The 21,740-nt window shown below is 40.3% G+C and overlaps 1 protein-coding gene across 2 annotated transcripts; it reads right to left on the bottom strand.

The window, feature by feature from the left end:
• Window positions 1-2,889: 2,889 nt before the first annotated feature.
• On the bottom strand, window positions 2,890-7,985 carry LOC115013486 (homeobox protein orthopedia B-like). 2 transcript variants are annotated; one of them, XM_029439827.1, is made up of 3 exons: window positions 7,739-7,985; window positions 7,006-7,400; window positions 2,890-4,254 (listed from the first exon to the last, which is right to left on the bottom strand). In XM_029439827.1, exons 1-3 carry the CDS (start codon window positions 7,773-7,775, stop codon window positions 3,757-3,759), a joined length of 930 nt encoding a protein of 309 aa, XP_029295687.1. In that variant the 5' UTR covers window positions 7,776-7,985; the 3' UTR covers window positions 2,890-3,756. The 2 variants fall into 2 exon arrangements, with proteins under 2 accessions (XP_029295687.1, XP_029295686.1); XM_029439826.1 differs by having other exon boundaries at window positions 7,700-7,981.
• Window positions 7,986-21,740: the final 13,755 nt, after the last annotated feature.

Below are 21,740 nucleotides of genomic sequence, written 5' to 3'. Positions count from 1 at the left end.
TCAATAATGAGATGATTCATTTCACCCTCAAAACAGCCCAGCTGCAGCCAGTGTCGCCCCTCAGCTGTATTCTGCTTTACAGTATGTGGTGCAGCAGACTATGAGTTGCTATACCCACATCTCTCTCCCTCTCTCATCAGTGCATAAGAAATTACCTAATGAGGAATGGGTCGCACATTTCCACAAACTCATTAACCCTCGAGCGAGTGAGACTAATTGCAGCGTTTGGGTAATGTGATTTCACATCTGTTACTGCAGCCCAGGACACAGTAGTCAGCATAGGGCTGGATCTAGTGGGCTGAGCCACACATAGAGCTAGAATTACCAGAACCACCGCGGCTCCACCCATCCAGGCTGGAGCTGCAGTGGTTCTGCAGTTTGGCTGTGGATGTAACATCAACTTTGGTCATGCCATACTGTGTAAATACACCTGCATTCATTCACGAGAAATTATAAGACTACTGCCAGAGCTGGGATGGGAGGTTTAGAGGTAAATATATAGCATATAATAAAATAGCAATGACATTGAGTTAGTGACCATCATGAAGCAAATTCATTAAAGTAAAAAACAATCTGTTTTCAACAATTTCCCATAACGAAATTGCTCAAACATGGATGAGTACAAATAATTGATAATCTGAGTTTTTTTCTACACATTCACTCTGACTTGACTATAAATTGTAGCCCTAATTAAGATTGTACCTCTTAGTTCTCTGATACTAGTCTTTATTTAATTTAATTATATTATATATTTTACTCTGTCTGTAAAATAATACATACGGCCTGTGTAATACATCAGTCTGTAAATGTAATCACAGTGTGACCCTGTGTTGTTGAATGGCACACTTGCAAATAGCTTGAAAAATAATGTACAAATTCTTGCAGATTGTATGTTGGAAAACTTCAGGCTATTTAATTCAGGCTAATTGCGTATAACGGAAACATAGGGTTTGACACACACACACACACACCCACACACACACACACACACACACACACACACACACACACACACACAAAGCGCGCGCACACACAAAGCATACACAAAGCACAGAGGAATAAATTAATTTTTCAGGGTCTTGACTTGGGTTGGGTATTTTCAATAATTCAGTAATTATTCAGTAATAGTTCAGCAAACAATTTTTGTTAATAGAAAAGGTGGGAACCAACTGTTTAATATGGGAAAAGTAATATACTTTTGTTAATTATGATTAATCCTTTGTTTAACCCCCCTGCATTGTTACAGAAACTCCAATTATAAGTTTACAGGCAGTGGGACTGCTTATGGTAATGCCATATCTCATCAATTACCATCCTGTGACCGTAAATTGGCCTCAGCGCTGACAACGAGATGAGGTTAACACGCTGATTAATTTGAGCTGCTGTGATTTCAGGCTCAAGTTGACACTTATAATCTTTGACACAGACAGTGAGGTCCGCTCACTTTGATAATGGAAAAATTGTATTTACTTCTCATTGAGATGCGTCTGAGTTTATAGACATTACACATCACATCAGGATAATTTGAAATGAAAGTAACACAAACAAGGTGAGAGTTTCTCTTAATACACAACAGATGGGAAAGTAATGAGGAACTTTAAATAAATGTCAAATGATCAAAAGGTGTATAAAGCCAAAGTGATTAACACTGATTATCTGTATTTTCGTTTTGCATGTAATGTAGTAAACTCTGTACAGGCCAGGTCTAAAAATAAATCAGAAATAATGAAAAAAATTATTTTCTGCGCTTTGTTTTAGTTGTTTCCTATAATTAGCTTTGGAAACACCCCAGAACAACATTTTTAATTATTTATTTAAATAATTGATATTTTTCTTATTGCTTGTTGGGTTTGTGCTTATCTCTTTTGGGGGTACTGATTGACAGGTGCGAGAGAGCTTCCTCCATAAACAGCATAAGAAGACTGAAGTAAGCAAATGTACGTGCTGATAATGCGTTATAGGAAAACAGTGCGGCAAAGTTTTGAGCACTGGTTATAACTCTTTATTATAGATTTGTAAAATGTAAGATAGCCTTAACAATGACTAACACAGAAGTGTAACTATTTGGCCTATATACTGTGTGTACAAATAGCCCTTTGGTACGGTTGCTTCACCGTGCTCCTAATACAAGATATAACTTGCAGATATCAGACTAAAGTTTGACCCAGGCTGATAGGTATAGTCAATAGGATTATTGATAGGTTGAAATATGATGGAGCTCCAGTTGGTTTATATCTCTGTAACATTCCCATGAGTACTGGGCAGCTTTGTATTTTCATGCCATATGGCATTTATATAATAACCCCAGTTGGATATTATAACAAGTTCAGTTTTGCTACAACTAATCGATTGTATCATATCTAGGCTAATTGCAGAGTTAGGATCATAGCAGTCAAGTTTTGCCTTCAAATACAAGTTATAGACACTATATATACACATACAGACACAAACAGGCCTGTGTGTGCTCCTGTTTAGTTACAGTCCATCCAGTCTGCTCAGTGGGATGACCGTCATGGTTAAAGGCAATGACCGTCACATCACTGCACTGACATCTTTACCGCTCCTGTCTGCCACACTAGGAGCAGTCACCCTTTACCCCTTTCACCTCAAGCACTGGCCACTGAGCAACGACCATCATTTAAGATTGTGCAACACAATTACTTCTTAGAATATGTTAGCAATCAAGCCAGTAGCGAACACTATAAAATTGGTCAAAAAAATATATATAGTAAAAGCCTCATTATAATTGTTGGTGGATATAATCCAAAGAAACTACAAGTACCATCAACAACCTACAAGAAGGGTAGGTCAGCCGGTCACATAATTATATAGAGTATGAGTTCCTCGTTAAACTTAATGGAGACATGAATCATTCTTGTTTTGACATTCTTGAAAATTACTTTTATTTGTTTGTTCATTTTAAATTGGTACAAACCCGTCAATGTGATGCATTTCGATGTAAGATCAAACATTTAAGAAATGTGTCAAGTAATAGCACATACAATAAGTTAAAACATGTCACAAAAAAGACCAGCGGGTACATAGCAAGAATGTTTTATCTACACAAAACATCCTAAAACAGCGTAGGCCTACTGAAAGATCATTGCTTTTTTTTCCTCTTTAGATTTATGCTCCCGTCTCATGCAGACGAGACTGAGGTCGCCTAACAAAAGTACCTCTTCAATCTGAGTGGGCACCATTTTCTCCTTAAATTATCCAAGCGTTTAAATCCACATGCACAGTGCATGCCCGAGACCCAGTTCAATAGGCCCGCCTACAGTATGGTGCGTGTGTGGTAGGCTGTTACCAAAATGTATACCCAATCTTATAAATAACCGTTTGACATAACACAACTTCACCTGAACACAATAACATGTGTGCGTAAAGACACAATCAATGAAAACGTAAATACGACGATTGTTTGGCTCTCAATAATTAGGGCCTATATACTATAGATCATTACAATGAGATTTATCATCAATAGTTGATACAATCCTTTTGAATTAATACGATATATAACCCCAAACCTAAGATATTTTCTTCCATTTGTCCATCAGTGTTGTCCTTTTCTTTTTTTCATTATTTCTAGATGAAGTCACATACAGTGCCCTTTTCTCACATTTCAGGCCTGATTAGCTCACTCGTTCTCTCGTTTTGATCTAATAGCGGGAATAAAATCAGAAAAAGAGCCGCACGGTGGGGCTGGGAGAGGGAGTTAGGAGGAGAGGCGTGCGGTGGGGTGTCTTTGAAAAGTCACTAAGTGAAACTCATGGACACTGTGTGCTCCAGCGCTTTGCGCCGCAGTGACGCGATGCTTGTCCCTCTCCACATGTCACTGTCCGGGGAACTACACAGCTGTGGGGAGCCCGATACGTTCGAGGGGCCGGAGAGAGAGGCCGACATTCCGGGGAAATGCGACTGGTAGAGGTGGGACTGCAGACCAGAGCCGTTGGACGAAAGGCCGTTGGAGAGCCCCATGGAGTTTGGTGGACCCGGACCCAGACTGCATTGTGACAGTGACTGCATGCCTGGCTGGCGACCCAGGGCCGGCGGGAGCTGCAGTTGGGAGACCCCCGGCATTCCCGTAGCCCAGCGAGAGTCGTTGGCGTGGAAGGAGCACAGGCTGTTCTCCATGGCGGCCGCGGCAGAGAACTGTTGCAGGCCTGGCGTTGGGAGCAGCGTTCCCGGGGAGCGGAAAACATTGGTGGTCTTCTTCCTTTTCTTCCACTTAGCGCGTCTGTTCTGAAACCAAACCTGCAAGCCGAGAGACAACACCGTTAGCCACCAGAAGGACATATGTCTGGAGCAGTATTTGTTTATTACACTGTGATGAGAGGAGCAAGGTGGATGTTGGAAACAACCCTACAGTAGGCTATGTGTTTGTGTAACTATGGGAGAAAAATACTATATTTACGCAAAATAATCCACCTAAAATCACGGAACACTCAGACTACCTTTAAGGCTCTAATAGGACATTAGGGTCTTTGTAATACAATTATGTACGTATGTATATATAGCCTATATGATCTGTGTTGTTGTATTAATAATCTATAAAATGGACAGAAATATAGCGTGCAAGGTTAGAGATTTCGTCCTTCATCCCCCGGTGTAATCCACCCTGCTGTCCTTGAGCTACACATATTTTCTACCATCTGTGTGGCCTGCTGAGTCTGAGGCTATGGCCTGTGTTGAGTCGGGGCAAACGAAATTAACAAGACATAAATGTAGACCTTCTGCAATTGGCCTAAGGACCTCTTATCAGAATATATTCCCTTCCACTATAGCCTAATAGGCTGGACTTTGATGGAGTCAGTCTAATAGCAGGTGTAATGCATGAATAATTCTAAATTGCATTAGTATAGCCTATATAACATTAAGAGAACCCCCTTAAAAGGAGGCTGTAAATACCAACCATTTGGCTACTGACAATATAATATCCTGTTTTTAAAACACTGCGGGGGAAATTTAAACAGTCAAAATGCCAGGGTTATGCATTTCATTGTAAATAAAATACACTATATAGAAGAGCTTTGAATACAAAGGCAGCCGTCATAGTTTTATAACTGGTGTTCTGCAACAGTGGGCCGAACAATTTATCTTTTCAACATCTCATTTACAAGCAGATTAACTGAAAGTTGCCCTAAATATCGTGTGGCCTTAACTACAAATAGCCCGCATTACTGTACACAATCCACGTGAAAATAAAATCATCCACACTCACGTGCGATAAACACAAACACACGTACCCAGCTAAAAACGCACGCTTGGGCTTTATAAAGATTTCATCATCTTCGGGCGTGATTAATGCGCGCACGAGGCCGTGAGTCGATGCCTCCGTATTAAAAGTGAAATCTCGCTCTCATTCCGCTCAGCCATCCGTGAAACGTCGCCCAAACCCATTACGCTCTGGGAGAAAGAAAATGCAATTTCTCATTCCATTAAAAAAAGTACAATATATTCTTGAGTCCTATTAAGACGTCGCTGATAGAGCATTTTAAAGGAGAGGCTGTGTAGGCACGCGCGCGGGCCAACACGCCCACTGAAGGCTGCACCTGCACGACCTGCACTAATGTTTACCAACAGCGAGCAGGAGCCGAGCTGCACTGAGCGCTGAGGATCCTGCACTACAAAGAATAAAGAATTGATTATTAAGGTGACTAATGATTATACTGGTTTTATTACTTTCAGTGGGATCATTTGCATGAATTTCACATCACTGGTTAATAACCCGTTCAGTTATAAATAAGACTGAAATTGGTTGATAATGTGTTTGGTTTATTAGAGCATGGTATGTTCCTACATGCTTGTTCAAACAATAAGCACTGCATGTCTTAGCCAGTTTAAAGGCTTTTAAAAGTGCGTCATGTGTTACATTTCCCAAAACAGAACTACAAAAACTATTAAATAAAAGTAGAAATGTAAAAACTATTAATTAGGCACAATAAATAAGTGCCACACATGCTCACCTTAATTGTTTTCTTAAAAAAAGGGAAGTCACATTAGGTAACTAGAAAATTCTCAAATATGTTCTCCATTATATGTTGTGAATTATTTTGACAAGGGAAACTCCCTCCCTACATTTGTAATGCAAATAAATTATAAAATAATTACCAAAGTCCTAATTGTATAAAATTGTTGCGGGTCCACAGAAACAAATAATAACCAAAATGAGGCAAATGTAAAGAAATAATGTGAAGAACTTTCACTCCCCCAATTTAAATATGTATGGGGACAGTCCCCACAGGTGGCGTTATACAATATATTTTTTTAATGTTTAAAAGCCACCTGAATATTTTGGAGTTTATGAGAATCGGATTCCTGCTCGATATCCGCAATTGAGAAATGTTCAGCACCTTGGACAGAGCCACCGGTATATAAAATGGGACACGGTCTCTAATAATTAAATATTGTTTACTCTCAGGCTAAATTTGTATACATTTTAGGATATTTTAATTATATAATTAAATTACAATAGGCTTGGGTTGGTTTATGTTATTAGATTATCAGAACAGAATCTGCTCTTCACATACACAGTGTTCACATGTGAGTATGCTGAGGCTGAATGTAGTGCTGAGTAGAAGTGATTAAATTACTTTAATTACAATCTGGACAATAGTACACTGTAAATCCGATTAATGTATCGTTGACTGCACAAGTGACGTCAATCCACCCGTTAGCTTTGATATTTCAAGCATTTGCACCCACATTTTACACCCAATGGTTACAACATTTTGGGACATAAGAGGACCAGTGGCTAATAACTAAAAATACATTATAAATGAAAAATGTTTAGAAGTGACCAAACTATATTTGACAAACGCACAGACTTAATCATCTTTTGATGTGAATCTATCTTATTTTTCCTCACTGCTTTCCAGATGGATTTAAAGGATTTGGACATCGTGCTGAAAAGCCCTACAAGATCAAATCTGGACCCAAAACCGCATCCTACCATATCACACCAGTGTTTTCATCCTGTAAAATCCACATTGCACAAGTGTTTACCTGAACTCTGGACTCGGTGAGGCCGATCCTCAGCGCCAGTTCCTCTCTCATGAAGATATCAGGGTAGTGGGTTTTGGCGAAGCTGCGCTCCAGCTCGTTGAGCTGCGCAGGGGTGAAGCGCGTCCTGTGCCGTTTCTGTTTGCTGGCGGACTGACTGGAGCTCTGCTGCGGTTGCTGCTGCTGCTGCTGCTTCTCCTGCTCCTTTCCGTTCACTGGCATGCCTGCAGAGTTGGATCCCACAGTGGCGATGTCTTCTCCCGGCAGGAGAGTGGTTCCCTCTACAGAGTCTGAACCAGGGGCCATGTCTCCCGGATGCCCCTGGTCTGGCACCCCACCACCCAGCCGGCATTTGAGAGACTCTCGGTGTCCGAGTAACTCTGCAGCATCCTTCATCCCTGAGAAGATTGAGGAGAGAGGCTTTGAGTAAATACATGGCACATTTTACAGCGCAGCATCTTAAAATGACAGTTACATGAAACAACTTTGCTTCTTTATGACAACACACAGATTAATTCAAAGAATACAACAAATAAACTCAATATAGCTTTGGTCGTAATTTTAGCTGTCAGATCATTCCTGATAAATGACTGTAAAAAATTGCTTCAAACAACGATAAAGCACTTATCTGTTAACACAATTAACTACACAGTATATATATCACATCACAAGGTTAAATAAGAAGTTGAAATCTTACACTGGAGTTTAGGTCCGGAGTTTAGTGACGATAACTCACCGAGCCGAGCATCCAGGAGGTCGGCGTGAGAGAGCATCGCGTACCGCTCCAGGGTGAAATACGCTCCAAACAAATCCCACAACTTTGGGCAATTTAAAAAGTATATATCGTCTAAATGAACGAAAATTCAGTTTGTGGTTAAAAAAAGGAGGTCCCTTGCATTATAATGTCCTTTAGAGCGATGGGGAGGCGCTTATTAGTTGAAAGAACCCGTGAGCTTCCTCAAATAAGAGCCAATCAGAGCTGGAGCTTGGAAATGTCAGCGACGTGACTCCCCCTCTTTCCTTACACACATACGCACGTACTCACGCAAGCACACACGCGCACAAACCCAAACGCGCACGAAACACTACAATTCAATTCAATCCTCTGCCATTCCGTCCTCTGATTTATTAGCTTTTCATGCTCAAATTATTCCACGTTAAACATCTTAATGTGTTTGTTTAATCTCATATAGCTTTGTGCCAAGACAGGACTCTTGTTTGTAGATAGATATAGGCTACATGTAAAATACTGGAGGTGAGCTCGTGCAAAGTGTGGTTTTATTTTTGCTCCAGGTGATAGGAATTTAAGTTGTTTTGAGCAAGACAATGTATTGCCACCAGATAATTAGGGCATATCAAAATCTCAACTTTCAAATTACTGGACTATGTCAATTAGCCTGTTTACAAAGACTAACCATAACACGTTTCAGGCTGATTACTCTTTGTACATTGATTTAAAATAACTGTTTTATTTCCTATTGAGATGAATAGCAGATTGAGTGTATTTTGTACTGATCACGGTGTGGACATATGTCAGAAATGAAAGAAAAATGTAGAAGATGAGAAGCCTTATAACGCCAGGCCTCCTTTCACCACCTCAGAGCCCCACTTCCCTCCCGTCCTTGGATCACAAACAAAACGAATATCGCTCCCATTCCCCCATGGCAGGTGATTTGTGGAGACAAATGGAGGAAATAAATAAATAAACGAGTACAGATGGATTTAGGCTCTGTTAGTGATCGGCCGCTTTAACTCTTATCGACTTTTCATCAACACGGACGCAATTAAAGGTATTTAGGCCTGTTTGGTTCAAACAAAATCAGACGTGGTAGACCCTAAACGATTGTGCCCCTTTAGCAGTGGTCCATAAGTAGGTCTATTATACAATTAACAGGACAGCCATTGATCTGCGCTCCACTCTTACTTCTCCAGACAGTGCTGGTTAGAGAGGGCTTTTGGCAGATGTCAGGGTGAGCCTGGTGAATAGACCACCGCCTGGGACTAAATAGGTTTCTTTGCAGGCGCACAAAGGAGGCGTCCGAGCGAGGACTCCTCTCTCTCCTGCTGCACCACATAGGCAGCTCATCTTTTATGCTCCTCAACCGCAATCTGCCGGGACGCAGGGAAGTAGCCTATGTGGCACAGCGTGAAAACTTAAGGAAATGGACTAGTTCATGGTCCACTGAGATGAGGAAAGCTGTGACCAGCTCCCGGAGGTTCAGGAGAAGCAATCAGCAGCAGCAGAGGCTCGATTCGTTTGATTCAGACGTGTAGACCAGGAGAGAGGAGAGGGACTCTGTGTGTTGGGAGTTGTAAGGCCAACCCTGCATGCGTTTGTGAAGGGCTTGAGCCAGGAGAGACGGTCTGTATGCTCTGGAAGCGGTTTGATTTCCAATTAGTGTAAGCGTGAAGACAACTGGTGTAATATACAATAAATAAATAAATAAATGAAACTTAATTGTGCGAATTAACTCATGAAGGTCAGAGATAATTTTCAGTTTCTCTAAAATACTAGGTCTTGTGCATTAATAAATATATGAATGAATGAATAATGTATGATACTATTATGTAAATTACGAATTAAATGAATGTAATTTATTATTACATTCAATATAATTCTAATTTAGGATTAGTTTTGAGGCCATTATTCAATTTATTATCTGAGTCCAATTTGATTTGATTTTTTTAACAGTTAGTTATTATTGTTGCCATTATTGTTATTAAAAATCGTGTTGGATAAATAATAATTGTTCTTTATTTCCTATTTTATTTCTACTGAAAAATAAATGGAGAAGATAAATAATTAGCATACAGATATTAACAATATTACAACAATATTATTAATACATCAAATGTGATTCTTCTTCTTAAAATTATTAATAGCTCTGCCTTTAAAGGACAAAGCCTAATTCAAAATCATTAATATGGACGTCCCCTGTTTACATAAGGTAAGGCACGTGTAAAATCAAAAGGTTACAGTTATTGTTGCCAGTCTACTTATCTGAAGACCTACATGATAAATATTGATATTGGGGTTTGTTGCAGTGAAAACAACCCGGATAGCAGACATCCCCTCAGCTGTCCGATCCTCATGCTGTAACTTATTGCTGTAATAAGAGGAACCCACTTGAAATGGGTCTATGTCTCACTCAGCCTCCCTAACTGGGCCGCATCAATCTTCCCCAGTAAAAACACACTCTCATACAATCCTCCCGGGTTAATGCGGCGCATCTGAGTGCGGAACGGCTGTTTACACGCGAGGAGACACTTTTAATGGAAGCGCACCAAAAACAAATGCAATTTTGTAGAGCAATTTCAAAGATCAAGAATTCCGTGTCCACCCTCTCCGCGGTTTTTTAGCAATCAAACTGCGTTAAATCCATTGCTCATATGGGCCTTTGCAGAACAGGTTAAAATAACACAAGTAACAGAAGGCAGATGCAGGGATAAGATCCTTTACACCACAACCAAATTGTAACATGGACCAGCAGGCGATCTGGTTGTTTCTTATGTTCAGGCCTTTTGCATCGCCTCGTGGACATCTGCATTCAATCAGTTATAGAAATCTTCAAGGAAAATCGATGTACCATCTGGAGAAACGGCTCTCTAACAAATCACACTGTAGTTTGGTGCAAGTGATTTGATGACAGTTGGATGAATAAGAAGCAGGCCAATAAGTGCGTTGCAGCCGAGCCCGAGAGATGTAGAGAGAGGCGAGAGCGGGAGAGCGGGGAGAGCGGGGAGCCACAGGCAGGCAAAACCATTAGAGGCTCTTCTCTTCGGCCACCCAGCCTGTCTGCACCCCCGTGCGCATCTCATGCCCCAATTAGGACCCTGTGCCCTCCGCCTGCTCTCCTTTACTGCGTGATCTGGTGGACAGGGCGGTAATCACGGCTTCAAATAAAATAATCAGCAAAGAAGAGCGATTTCCTTAATGAGGAAGAAGCGGCGTGCGTCACGGAGAGTGTGGTGTGGTGGTGGCAACGTGAGTGCGCGCGCGCGTGCGTGTACTTAAAGGTGTGTGTGTGTATGTGTGTTTGGTTGGTGGTGTTGGGGGGTTATTAAAATAGCAATGAAAGTCACAATAGGCGTCATTAAGACAGTGGTGTTCAGAGTCTCAGCAGCTTTAAAACTGTCTCATTACTTCTTCTGTTAATAGTTGACCCCGTGCTCTGGTGTTCTATGTTTAGGATCATTTGTCATGAAGAGAAACAGTCAGTGTGGACTTCTTAAAGTCAATGGAATTTGTGATGTGGTTCATTAACATTGAGTTCATGTTTACTAGTTCAAAAATATTTAAGGAAAAGTACATTAACGATTACACAGCATCACTTTCCCATGTAAGCTATTGGATGGACTTCTGTGGCTTTTATACATCTACTGTGACTTGTAGAGGCAAATTCAGGAGGTTTGTTTCCTGTTAGGCCAACAATGCCTCCAAAAGACTCAAATGTAAATTCCCCACTGTCTTACACAGCCTCATATATCAGAAATACACGTATCTACACTAAACATAACTAGAATAATCCTGGTTCCCTCTGCAGGTGAATGCAGAAGGGTCTTTTAAAACCTAGCTCTGTACCATATTTGTGCTGTTGTGATGATTTAATGACTAATAATAGCGCAAAGAGACCATAAATATTGACTATTCAGCAAAGATTCTCAGACAATTAAGAGACTTTAACGCGTGATTAGTCACCTAATTGACTAAAAGGTGGCGGCCCTAAGCATCACACACAGTCATTGATAGTCCCAACAAGAAAAAGGTCAGTGGGACTGCTGATGCTATTGGTTAATATGCATGTATAATCAGGATATACACCCACATCATATATGCATATATTAGATTATCATATCATTGAAACTAAAAGGAACTGGACCTGTCAATATATGGTGCCAACCCCAATTATGGAAATTTCCCAATTGTAGTTTAATTTATAGGATTTCTATAGTGTCACATTTCTGCACATTTAAAAAATAATACAATCCTTTAAATGTGTGGTGATCAATTGGAAATCAAAGCTGTTTTCCTCTCTGTCTAAAAACTGGACATTTTGGAAATACAGGACTTCAGCAAAACAAATCTTTTTTTAAAACTGTTTTGACAGCTTATTGGCTCAGAGTATTTACTGAGGTCTGCAGTGCAATTCTGATAAAAGCTTGATTCCACTTGATCGTGAATGCTGTATGTTTTCATTATTTCTCACTACTGGCAGCAGTGGAAAGCAGCAGTGCTTGAATGTGCATTTTTTCTGTGTGTCAATTTAATTTCTGTGCATGAATACCTATCTTAACTTAAAAACCTTTAAATCAAAGCACAATATTTAACTAACAAGGTTAGAATATTAAGCCAGTAATGTAGTGTGTTTACAGTCTGACCTCAGTCATTTAGGCTTCTCCAGCTGTCAGCTACAGATCTAATTCCTTCTCCTCCCCGACATCTTGACTTTCTCTCCAGACAGTTCTGCTCCAGCTATTAGAATATGTTCTTTCTTAAGTCCGGTCATTAGTTAGGTGCATTACTGTGGCTCCATCATTAGGAAGCTGTAATGCATCATTGAAGGTAATGAGTGCCTTACATTACAGGTGCCAGCGAGCCTTACACACACACACACACTGAGCGAGAGCCTTTTCTACACTGAAAACAACTCTAGTTTCACAAAACTGTCAGAGTGAGGTGATGGTGGCATAACAAGGAATAAATGATCTGATGTAATATTTAATGCACTATGAAATACTTATTTACATAACGAAGAGATGATGTGTGAGAATGTAGATGATTAAGTAAAACATAATTGATGATTTATTAGTTCTAGATGGTGAGAATAACTAGCAAATGTAGCAAACAGATATATTATCACACACACATACCTCCTGCACGTGTGCTCCTAAAATACCAGATAAAAGGGGAGGACTTGGGTCAGTAGTGTCTCTGAGTAGCTTGAAATTAGAAACATGTGCTGGTAATTATCAAACTGCAGCAAAGCCACGTCATGCAATTTAATGCCTCAGCAAATTAAAGAATAAATGGGATCAGTCTCTTTGACCTTGCTCACTCTGACTTGCCGAACTTGATCTACCTGATACTTCAAGTGTGTGATTCACTCACTCTGAGACACACACAGGAAGGCCACTTTATACTGTAGAGAGGGAGAAATGTGCACATAAACACACATCCTAAAACATGAGTTGATTGTGTGATGATAGGAACAATGTGAAAGCAATGCAGTAAAACCTATAAAATAAATCGAAAAGGCACACACACACTTGTTGTATTTCTCTGTCGCCTCGCAGCTTTCTCGTGTTTTCAGCGCGTTACTCACCCAGCCAGTTCAGCTCATCTCTCACTTCACAAATCCCACACTTTCCCATCCATCCATTCTCTTTATCAGCCTCTCCTCGTCTCCTCCCTCTCCCTCTCTTCCCTCCTCTCCATCCACTCCGCCACATTTCTGCTGCTTCTCTGCTAAACACGGCGCACTACCCCTCCCAAGATTAATTGATCATCAATTTAGCTCTAATTTGGACCAAGTCAGCTGGTAAATGGGGCAGTTTTCCCTGATTGTTAGTGAAATGTGTGCAAGTACATTGATAAATTTTGATTATTTATCAATTACAACCAAATGAACTAAATCTATTGAATAAATTCTAGCCTGATTGCCATAATAGAGTTTGAAAATATGGCTATTGATAATGATTCCGGCTAATAGTCTTTTCCGGCCGTGGTTGCCGGCTTGTCGGAATGACAACACAAAACTCATTTTTCACAGAATCAGCTGAGTGAGTGCGAGGCCGATCTTTCATTAATCAGTCACATTACGGAGCTGATACGCCGTAATACGCGACGCTTTTCTCACAAAGACTCAAACACTTTGTCATATTTTATGTCAATTACCAGTCATTTCGTTGTGTTCCATCAAGACATCATGTAATAGTTAACATATGCTAAGGTAAAGCTCCCCAGTCCCGCCCTACGGGAGCTCTATTGGAGGATGCCATCTCTGTGTTTGTGGGGAGACAGGGGGCTGATGATGAAATGGACCCTGCTCTTAATTTCTTATTTTCCTGAGCTGAGGCGTCTATGGGAAGGGTAGAGCATGGGCTTTTTTAAATGGACCTGCCACCATGTTTTCCCAAAGTTAATGGAAAAGCAGCTTGCTGGAAAATAGGAGAGGGAAAATTTGGAATTAGGTTCAGAGGCTTTCACACACAATAACAAGGGATAACTATGAGCCCATTTCAGCACAGACATACAAATTAAGGTTGTCATATTCTCACAGCCTCACGCTATTAACTAAAGGGATCTTTTAGTTTTTTTATTTAGAATTTATAAAAAACGATGTGACACGATTGCTCGGTCCGAGACCGTATTAAAAACTAAAATGACAAAATGCCATTAGATATAAAGCATGTAGAAATGGTAGCATGGGATATTGCTTCGTACTGTTCTGTGATTTGATCCTAAATGTGTCTTACCTCTGCAGCCGGACCGCTGGGAGAAGAGGAAAGGAGCTGAAATAACTGCGATATCAGCCTTCCTTTTTAATCAATTATATGAGCCCCTCTGCACCAATCATGGCTGCTGGAAGCAACTTAATGATCAGCATTTAGACTGGGCAGGTAAACCATCGCGCTTTAGAGCCAACACAGGGGCCAACTGCAGGTGAATTAACCCAGTCCAGATCTAATATGCTGGTGTCAGCTCTGGTTAGTTCATGGCTAACTGTGGCCTGTATTGGCAGTGGCATAGCATCCAACGTTGTCTCCCTCATATGCCAGCAGGCAGCTATCTATAATCGATGGCCACTTTTAATTGGACAGGCTGTCTGTTTGTGGACACCGAAGGTTGTGCAGGGGGAGCAGCACTGTATTTACCACATGGTTATTGTGGATAAATAGATCCGGGACGTTGGAGGTTTTCTCTTTAAAAAGCCAATCAAGGCTTCTGCTGTTGCATGACAGTCAATTATATTTGAAAATTTCACACAGTGACCCTCAACAATTTATTCCAGTCATAAATGCTGTGATAGGCATGAAACGCTATAGATTGAAATATTAATACGTTTATTCATCAATATGTTTCTTTTAAATGATCCAAACTAGGCACTGAATGTCATTATTTGTCTCGTGTTGAACCACTGTGCTCACATGCGTCATATAAATGATTGCTGAGTCAATGACAATATATTAAATCTGTAAACGACACATTTGTTTCCAGTGCAGCAAAATGTAATTTAAGCCTAATTAAACTGAGTGGGGCTATACAATTAAAAACAGCTAATTTTTACTCCTCCTAAAAATGTAGGTTGTGGTTTTTAAGATATCAAATCAGTACAGTTAGACAGAAATATCTTCAGTAATGTAGTCAATAAATGAAATCAGACGCTATTAGCCTCATTTCTATACCGAGGCTAGGAGGTTAGAGAAGAGGAGAAATGTGAATTAATTCTCTATAAGCCGGAACGACCTACAGATGCTGGGTTGAAAGGCTTTTCTTTCCGTTTCCACATACTATTCATTTTTTCCAAAATGAACTCCGCAGCGGTAGTCTACACTGCCTTGACTAATATGCCTAAGTGACTTTTCCTTTATTTTGCCTCTTGATTTGAACCTCTGAGGTGCGGGAGCCTGGGCACAGTCAGACATATCACAAAGATCTGCGGCTGCATACGTTTAAAAACGACCTACATGTTATTTGGAGTAGCTGAGGCACCATCTGATGAACATTGCCTTAACTGTCCTTTCTCATTTCTCCCTCACGGTTGATGATTGCTACCCCCACCAAGCTTCTACTCTGCTCTATTTTACTTTCTATTTTATTATCAGGCTTCTGTTTTTTAAAGCGCTGTGAGGAGACTGGAAGCAGGAGACTGAGGGCCACCGGTGGACATGCTGCTTTTGGCGCAGCCTCTAATTGATATTGAGCGAGCTGCTGGTGAGGAGCGCACAGGGCCACTGCTGGCTAATCTATGCTTTAATCAGCGTGTGTAATGAGAGTGGCGGCACGCTCCGAGAGAAAAGAGACTTACAAGCAACGTCTGTCAGGGTCCGGGGGAAAATATTGGCTCTAATTGTCGTGATTAAAGAAAACTAGAAGACTCTCGGCTGTTTTTGAAGAAGACGGTGTGAGGGAGTCTTCTTTTCCTTTAGCACCAGCTGAGCTGGGCACATAGGTGCTCTCCAAGGTGCTGAAGTTGTAGACGCAGGTATACAATTATGGATTTATAGTGAACATGTCTATGCGTCTCTTTTCAAACGTGGATTCTCGTAATTATTGTGCCTACATCTACATACGAGAACCTGATCACAATTTTGGTGAGGTAAGCTAATTAGTGAACGAGGCTGCTATTGTAACGGAACAATCCGTACCGAAGGGAGAGGCAGGAGGAAGGCAGGCAGGCCGTAGACTGAATAGCAAGCGGAACATTAGTAGAGGTGTGTGTGGGAACACTGTCTGGCAATTAACAGGGCATTAGAGATGACGCACACACACTCACTCACACGCATACACCGTGCATGCACACATCACATGACAAACACACACATAGAAATACACACACACTTCGGTGTTTGCGTGTGTGACCATAAAAATAGAAACCTCTGCACAATGTAATGCAATTTACACCAGCTGTGTAATAAATCCAATATGTGTTAAGCTTATAAGTGTTTAATTGTGTGCAGTATTGCATTGTATTATGCAAGTCATGCAGTAGACTATATAATATACTAGAAAACATTTTAACAAAATGTACCAAATGTGTTAAAAACAAATCAACAAAAACTAATACCAAACACTAATAGTTTTGCATGTCATCGTACAGGTGTTTCTATTTTTTCTGGTCAGTGTATGACAGAGAGTAAACAGCCGAGCGCCATTTTACACCCAGAGCCTCAGCAAAGCTGTCTGACAGTCTGCCTGCAGCTGAGATTAGCCTCATCTATCCGGTGTCAGTGACGGTCGTGTCCAGAAAATCACAGCATAAACGGGTCTGACTGAGGTGTGGTGTGTGTGCGTGTGTGTGTGTGAGAGAGAGAGAGAGAGAGAGAAAGGGGGGGGGGGGGGGGGGGTCATCGGATTATTCATACAGACTGAAATAGACTGCGGTGCTGTGGGAATATGCTGGGGGGGGGGGGGACCTCAGTCTTCCCCGGCCGGATCCACTTCCTGTCCTGTCCCCGGTGCTAACACTTTGTCCTTTCATCAATCACACCTGCATGAATTTGCAATGCACACACGCAGACACACACGCATACACGCTTTTGTATAAATAACGCTCTTAATGTGTAAGCATGTAATAGATAGCTCGTTTTTTTATTATCACATGACAGTCTGCAGAGGGATTTCCCAACCAACAAAATGAGATATCCATCCAGCCCACAAAAGTGACAACTTCTCTAACAAAATGATTGATAGCACAAACTGGGAAGAAATCATGGCACTTTTTAAAGGTTAGGAGGCACCTGCAATCATTGGCTGACAAAATGATTACACTTGCACACAATGGGTCCCTATAAATTTAGAAGATGATAAACATTGGCTGCTGTTGTTGTTATAAATTATATTGTGTTTTGTCTTATTTAACTGCCATCATTTGCAAACGACAACTGGGAAATTTAAAATTAGATGTTGTGAAATGTGTAAATGTTTGAGAAAAAAATATCTGGGGCTATAGGTTAAACAACATACTATAAATATAATCTAATACTAATTTCACTAGCAGTCATTTTCTTAATCAAACCAGTACTTGTGTGGACAATTGTAAAGGTTGTTATATATATATATATATATATATATATATATATATATATATATATATATATATATATATATATATATATATATAAAACATATATATTATAACATATAACATAATATATATACACAGTATATATCATAAAATAATATATATTATATATACTGTATATATATATATTATATTATTTTATAATAATAATTTGCCTAAATAAATAGAAAAACAAACACAGAGCGTTTCCTCTTAAATGTCCGGCTGGACGGAGAAATGGAGATATCAGGAGTGATCGTATTTATGAGGCTTTCTGACAAATAGGCGCAGTTACGCTCCGCCGACGCACTGCCTGTTTACATAGACCAGCTCTATTTCAGCACCAGGCGTTTATGGAGCGTGTATGTGCGTGTGTATCGACGTGCGTGAGCGTGTGCGTGTGTATGTGTGTCGACCACAGATGGCCTGATGACCTTGGAGAGGGTCACCTGTGAGGAGGTGATGCGTCCCGCAGAGACAGGAGACACACCAGAGCTTTGTGGACTCAAAAAAGATCCAGCAAATATTCCAACCTGTGAAGCTGCTGAAGTTTTGAAGGTGACTGCGTGATTCTCCCTCATGCATCTGGAAATACCAACGTCCTGTATGCACTCTGCCTCTCCCGGGCTCCCCTGCGCTCTAACTGCCTATTATAGCTCTTATTGGAACGACCCGGAGTTATTTCCTTTACAAATAAAGTGCCTTTGAAAGAGATTAGAGAAATATGTATGAATTTCAGCTTAATTTATTTGATCATTCCACATTACAAAGCAGCGTAGTGCTCAAATGTGATAACAAGTTTTCAGTTCCTTTCATTATGTAAGATAAATTAGACCTCAATAGGATTTCACTGGGGCGCGGTGGTCCCTGGATGAAATGTAATTTGTGGGGAGAATTTGTTGTATCTGTCACAAATATTCCCAATTAGCTGCGTAATTATTTGAGGGTTTCTGCAATTACGGCTTAAACCGGTAAATTTGAAGCCGTAGCTGTCCCTAATTGGTCTAGATTTGATATTTTGCATATATGCATAATGAGGAAATTGGGAGGAAATTGTGTTCATCCATTTGTGAAAAAATCTATGAATTTTATGAATCTGAAAGCCATCCCCTTGCGGTCGGTGACTTTGCCTCAGCTCCCAGAGGAAGCAGGGCGGGGGCGCGCATGGCACGGTCACGTCTCCATGTGCGCTCGAGACGCACTCAGGGTGAACGCGAGAACTCCACAGTACTCTCTGCAGGAAATGTTGCAGAAATCCATTATTTTCCACGTTGTAACTTGTAAATAATATGGTATTAAAACATATCATACAAAAACTATTTTGTTTTATATTTAGCCAAACCCATAAAAGCACAATAAAAAGCACAAAAAAGTGGGATGAATACGAATGTACATTTGTGAGGAAAGATATGTAATGGAATTTGCTTTAGGCCTCTGATCACTGATTTATTAAGCAGAAGCAGAAGGGCCACGGTTATCTTTTTCATTTCTATCAGTTAACAAACAATATGGTTATATGGTTTTATTAAGAAGTCTTTGATTTTGTCATTAGGTTTATATTAGATAATTCATCCAGATTGGTCTGTGAGAGTTAATTATGCATTATCACAGTGTGCTGATTGATATTGAGAAAGCTAAGTGTTCTATGTAATTGGTAATAAAGAAGGTAATTTTAGAAATTTGTCCAATCAGTAATGATTATGAGGCTGTGAGTAGGTAATGATGTTAACCCTAGTTGCCTCTCTGTCCACCTCTAGCATTTTAAATATTTAATATAATAAGGTCTACAAAAAGAGGAAACACCCTGTTCACACACATTAACTTTATTAGAAATTTGTGTAGTTTCTAAAGTTAATGAGAATTTAAAAAATGAGTTCAAGAGGCCAAACCTCAGGTACAGTAAGACACTTCACCTCTGAGGTGTTTCTTAGATACAATATTACATGAGGGCTCCACGTGGTGATAGTGGTGGTGCTGGAGTGTGTGTCCTCCTCATGTAAGGGCTTTAGCCCGCTGAGAGCCGTATATCAGAAAGCAGTAAAAGAGAGACGCTAAGAGCACTGATGAATGTCTGAGAGATAGATGTGTTAAGTGACCTTGGTACATTACACTCTCCTTCAAAGGCGCAGCAATGAAGATTAGTATAGTCTTATCTTGCCACGCCAAGTGTGCTTGTGTGTGTGTAGATGTGTGTTTGGAAGTCTATTTTTCCAAAAATGTCTTGTTAAGAGATCCCACAAAAGCTTTTTAATGTAACTAAAGACATCATCTTTTAATCTGTTGATTATTTTTCTCAATTAATTGCTTGATTACGAAATTAAAAAAAAAAAAAATATATTTTTTTCTTTTTTTTTTTTACAATATCTGGACCAACAGTCCAAAACCCAAATGCATTCAACTTACAATGATACAAAACAAAACAAAAAGCAACAATTCTCACATTTAAGAAGCTAAAAACAGAGAATATTTGGCAATGTGGCTTTATAAATGACTGAAAGAAATAATTAATTAATTACCAAAAAATTGTTTTTGATTAAGTTTATGGCCTAATTGTTCCCACTCTATTCTAAAATGTTGACATTTAAGCTTTATAAAGGTTGTTGGTGAACATTTGCTATTTGAACACAAGAACATTTGGCTCATGGAGAGCACAAATTTGGATCGAGTTGGTCAGTGGAGAGCCCGAATTACTGAAAGCGTGGTTTTATTAAGAGCGAAGAAAGCAAGCCAAAAATAAACACAATCACATTGATTTATGGGACGGATATCACACAAAATATCCTTCTTTAATATTCGCAGGGTGCTCATAAAATAGGCTGCATAATAATTTCACCATTTCATGGGATATTAGACCATAATGACCACAGTCCACCCCTCTACACCCCACAGCCCTACAGGCTACACACACATACAGATATACACCTCAACCCCTGGGCAGACCAGTGTCGGGGCTAATTTATAGATGAAAATGAAAGGCAAGCTTAATGTAATGGCTCCTAACAGCTATGAGATATTATTCGCACAATCACTCCATGGGTTCAGAAAGAAGAAGATTTGGAAATGGGAAGGAATGTGGATTAAAGGAGAGAGCAGTTCAAAACAGAGAGAGACAGAGATATTGAGATAGAGGCTAAACACATCAACACAGGGATTGGAGGGCTCACAGCACACATTCTGGGTTTTTTCCCAGGGAGAAACAACAGCAGCCATGAATGTGTTCCCAATGAATCTACAACTACAAGCCTGAACAAATAAAATCACACACACACACAAACACAGCGGCAACAACAACAGCAGCAGCTGAAACTGGCGTATTCTACTCTTTGAGTTAATGGGAATAAAATACCTCAGTGGATGAGTGCAGATGTGTTTGATACAAATAGTCATTTTCCTATTTGCTGCCTCATTGGGCATGATGAATGATGGAAGTCATGGAGGCGGTGTGATAAATGGCAGCACCTTGGCTCTACTGCATGGCCTATTGATTCTCCTTCTTTATTACCCCTCCAACCCAGCTGGCTGCTCTGCCCCCCCTTACACACACATGCACACACACATGCACACACACATGCACACACCCATGCACGCACACATGCACACACACCCACACACACATCCACACACACACCCACACCCACACAATGCATGCAACACATGCACATTTAGAAATACACTGAGCAGGGGACGGTGATGAGAGGCAGTGAGAAAAAGAGGCAAAGAACAGTGAAGAGAGCATAGCAGAACTGTGTTTTCATATCTGTGGTTTAACAAAGCCATGAGATGTCAGATGGAAATCTACATCTAGAGGATGAAACACAAACACAACAAATCTAAGAACATACAGATGACTCAATTAAAGTGTTTTGTGAAGGTGATTTAATGTTTGGTTCATTTCTAAAGCCCAATCTGTCAAAGACTGAATAGTTTGATGAGGGATTGGCCTGTGTGTTCAAC

The sequence above is a fragment of the Cottoperca gobio genome, chromosome 9 (genome assembly GCF_900634415.1).
Source record: "Cottoperca gobio chromosome 9, fCotGob3.1, whole genome shotgun sequence".
NCBI classification, from domain to species: Eukaryota; Metazoa; Chordata; class Actinopteri; order Perciformes; family Bovichtidae; genus Cottoperca; species Cottoperca gobio.
The sequence above is the reverse complement of the archived record's forward strand: the minus strand, read 5'-3'. Positions and strand labels throughout refer to the sequence as shown.

Excerpts from the sequence above, each read along its gene's own strand:
- LOC115013486 (XM_029439826.1), bottom strand. The coding sequence starts at position 7,775 with ATGCTCTCTCACGCCGACCTCCTGGATGCTCGGCTCGGTGAGTTATCG. Across the intron at positions 7,401-7,699 it reads CTCCGGACCTAAACTCCAGT|GGATGAAGGATGCTGCAGAG; the intron begins GTAAGATTTCAA and ends CAATCTTCTCAG. Across the intron at positions 4,255-7,005 it reads TCACCGAGTCCAGAGTTCAG|GTTTGGTTTCAGAACAGACG; the intron begins GTAAACACTTGT and ends CTCGGCTTGCAG.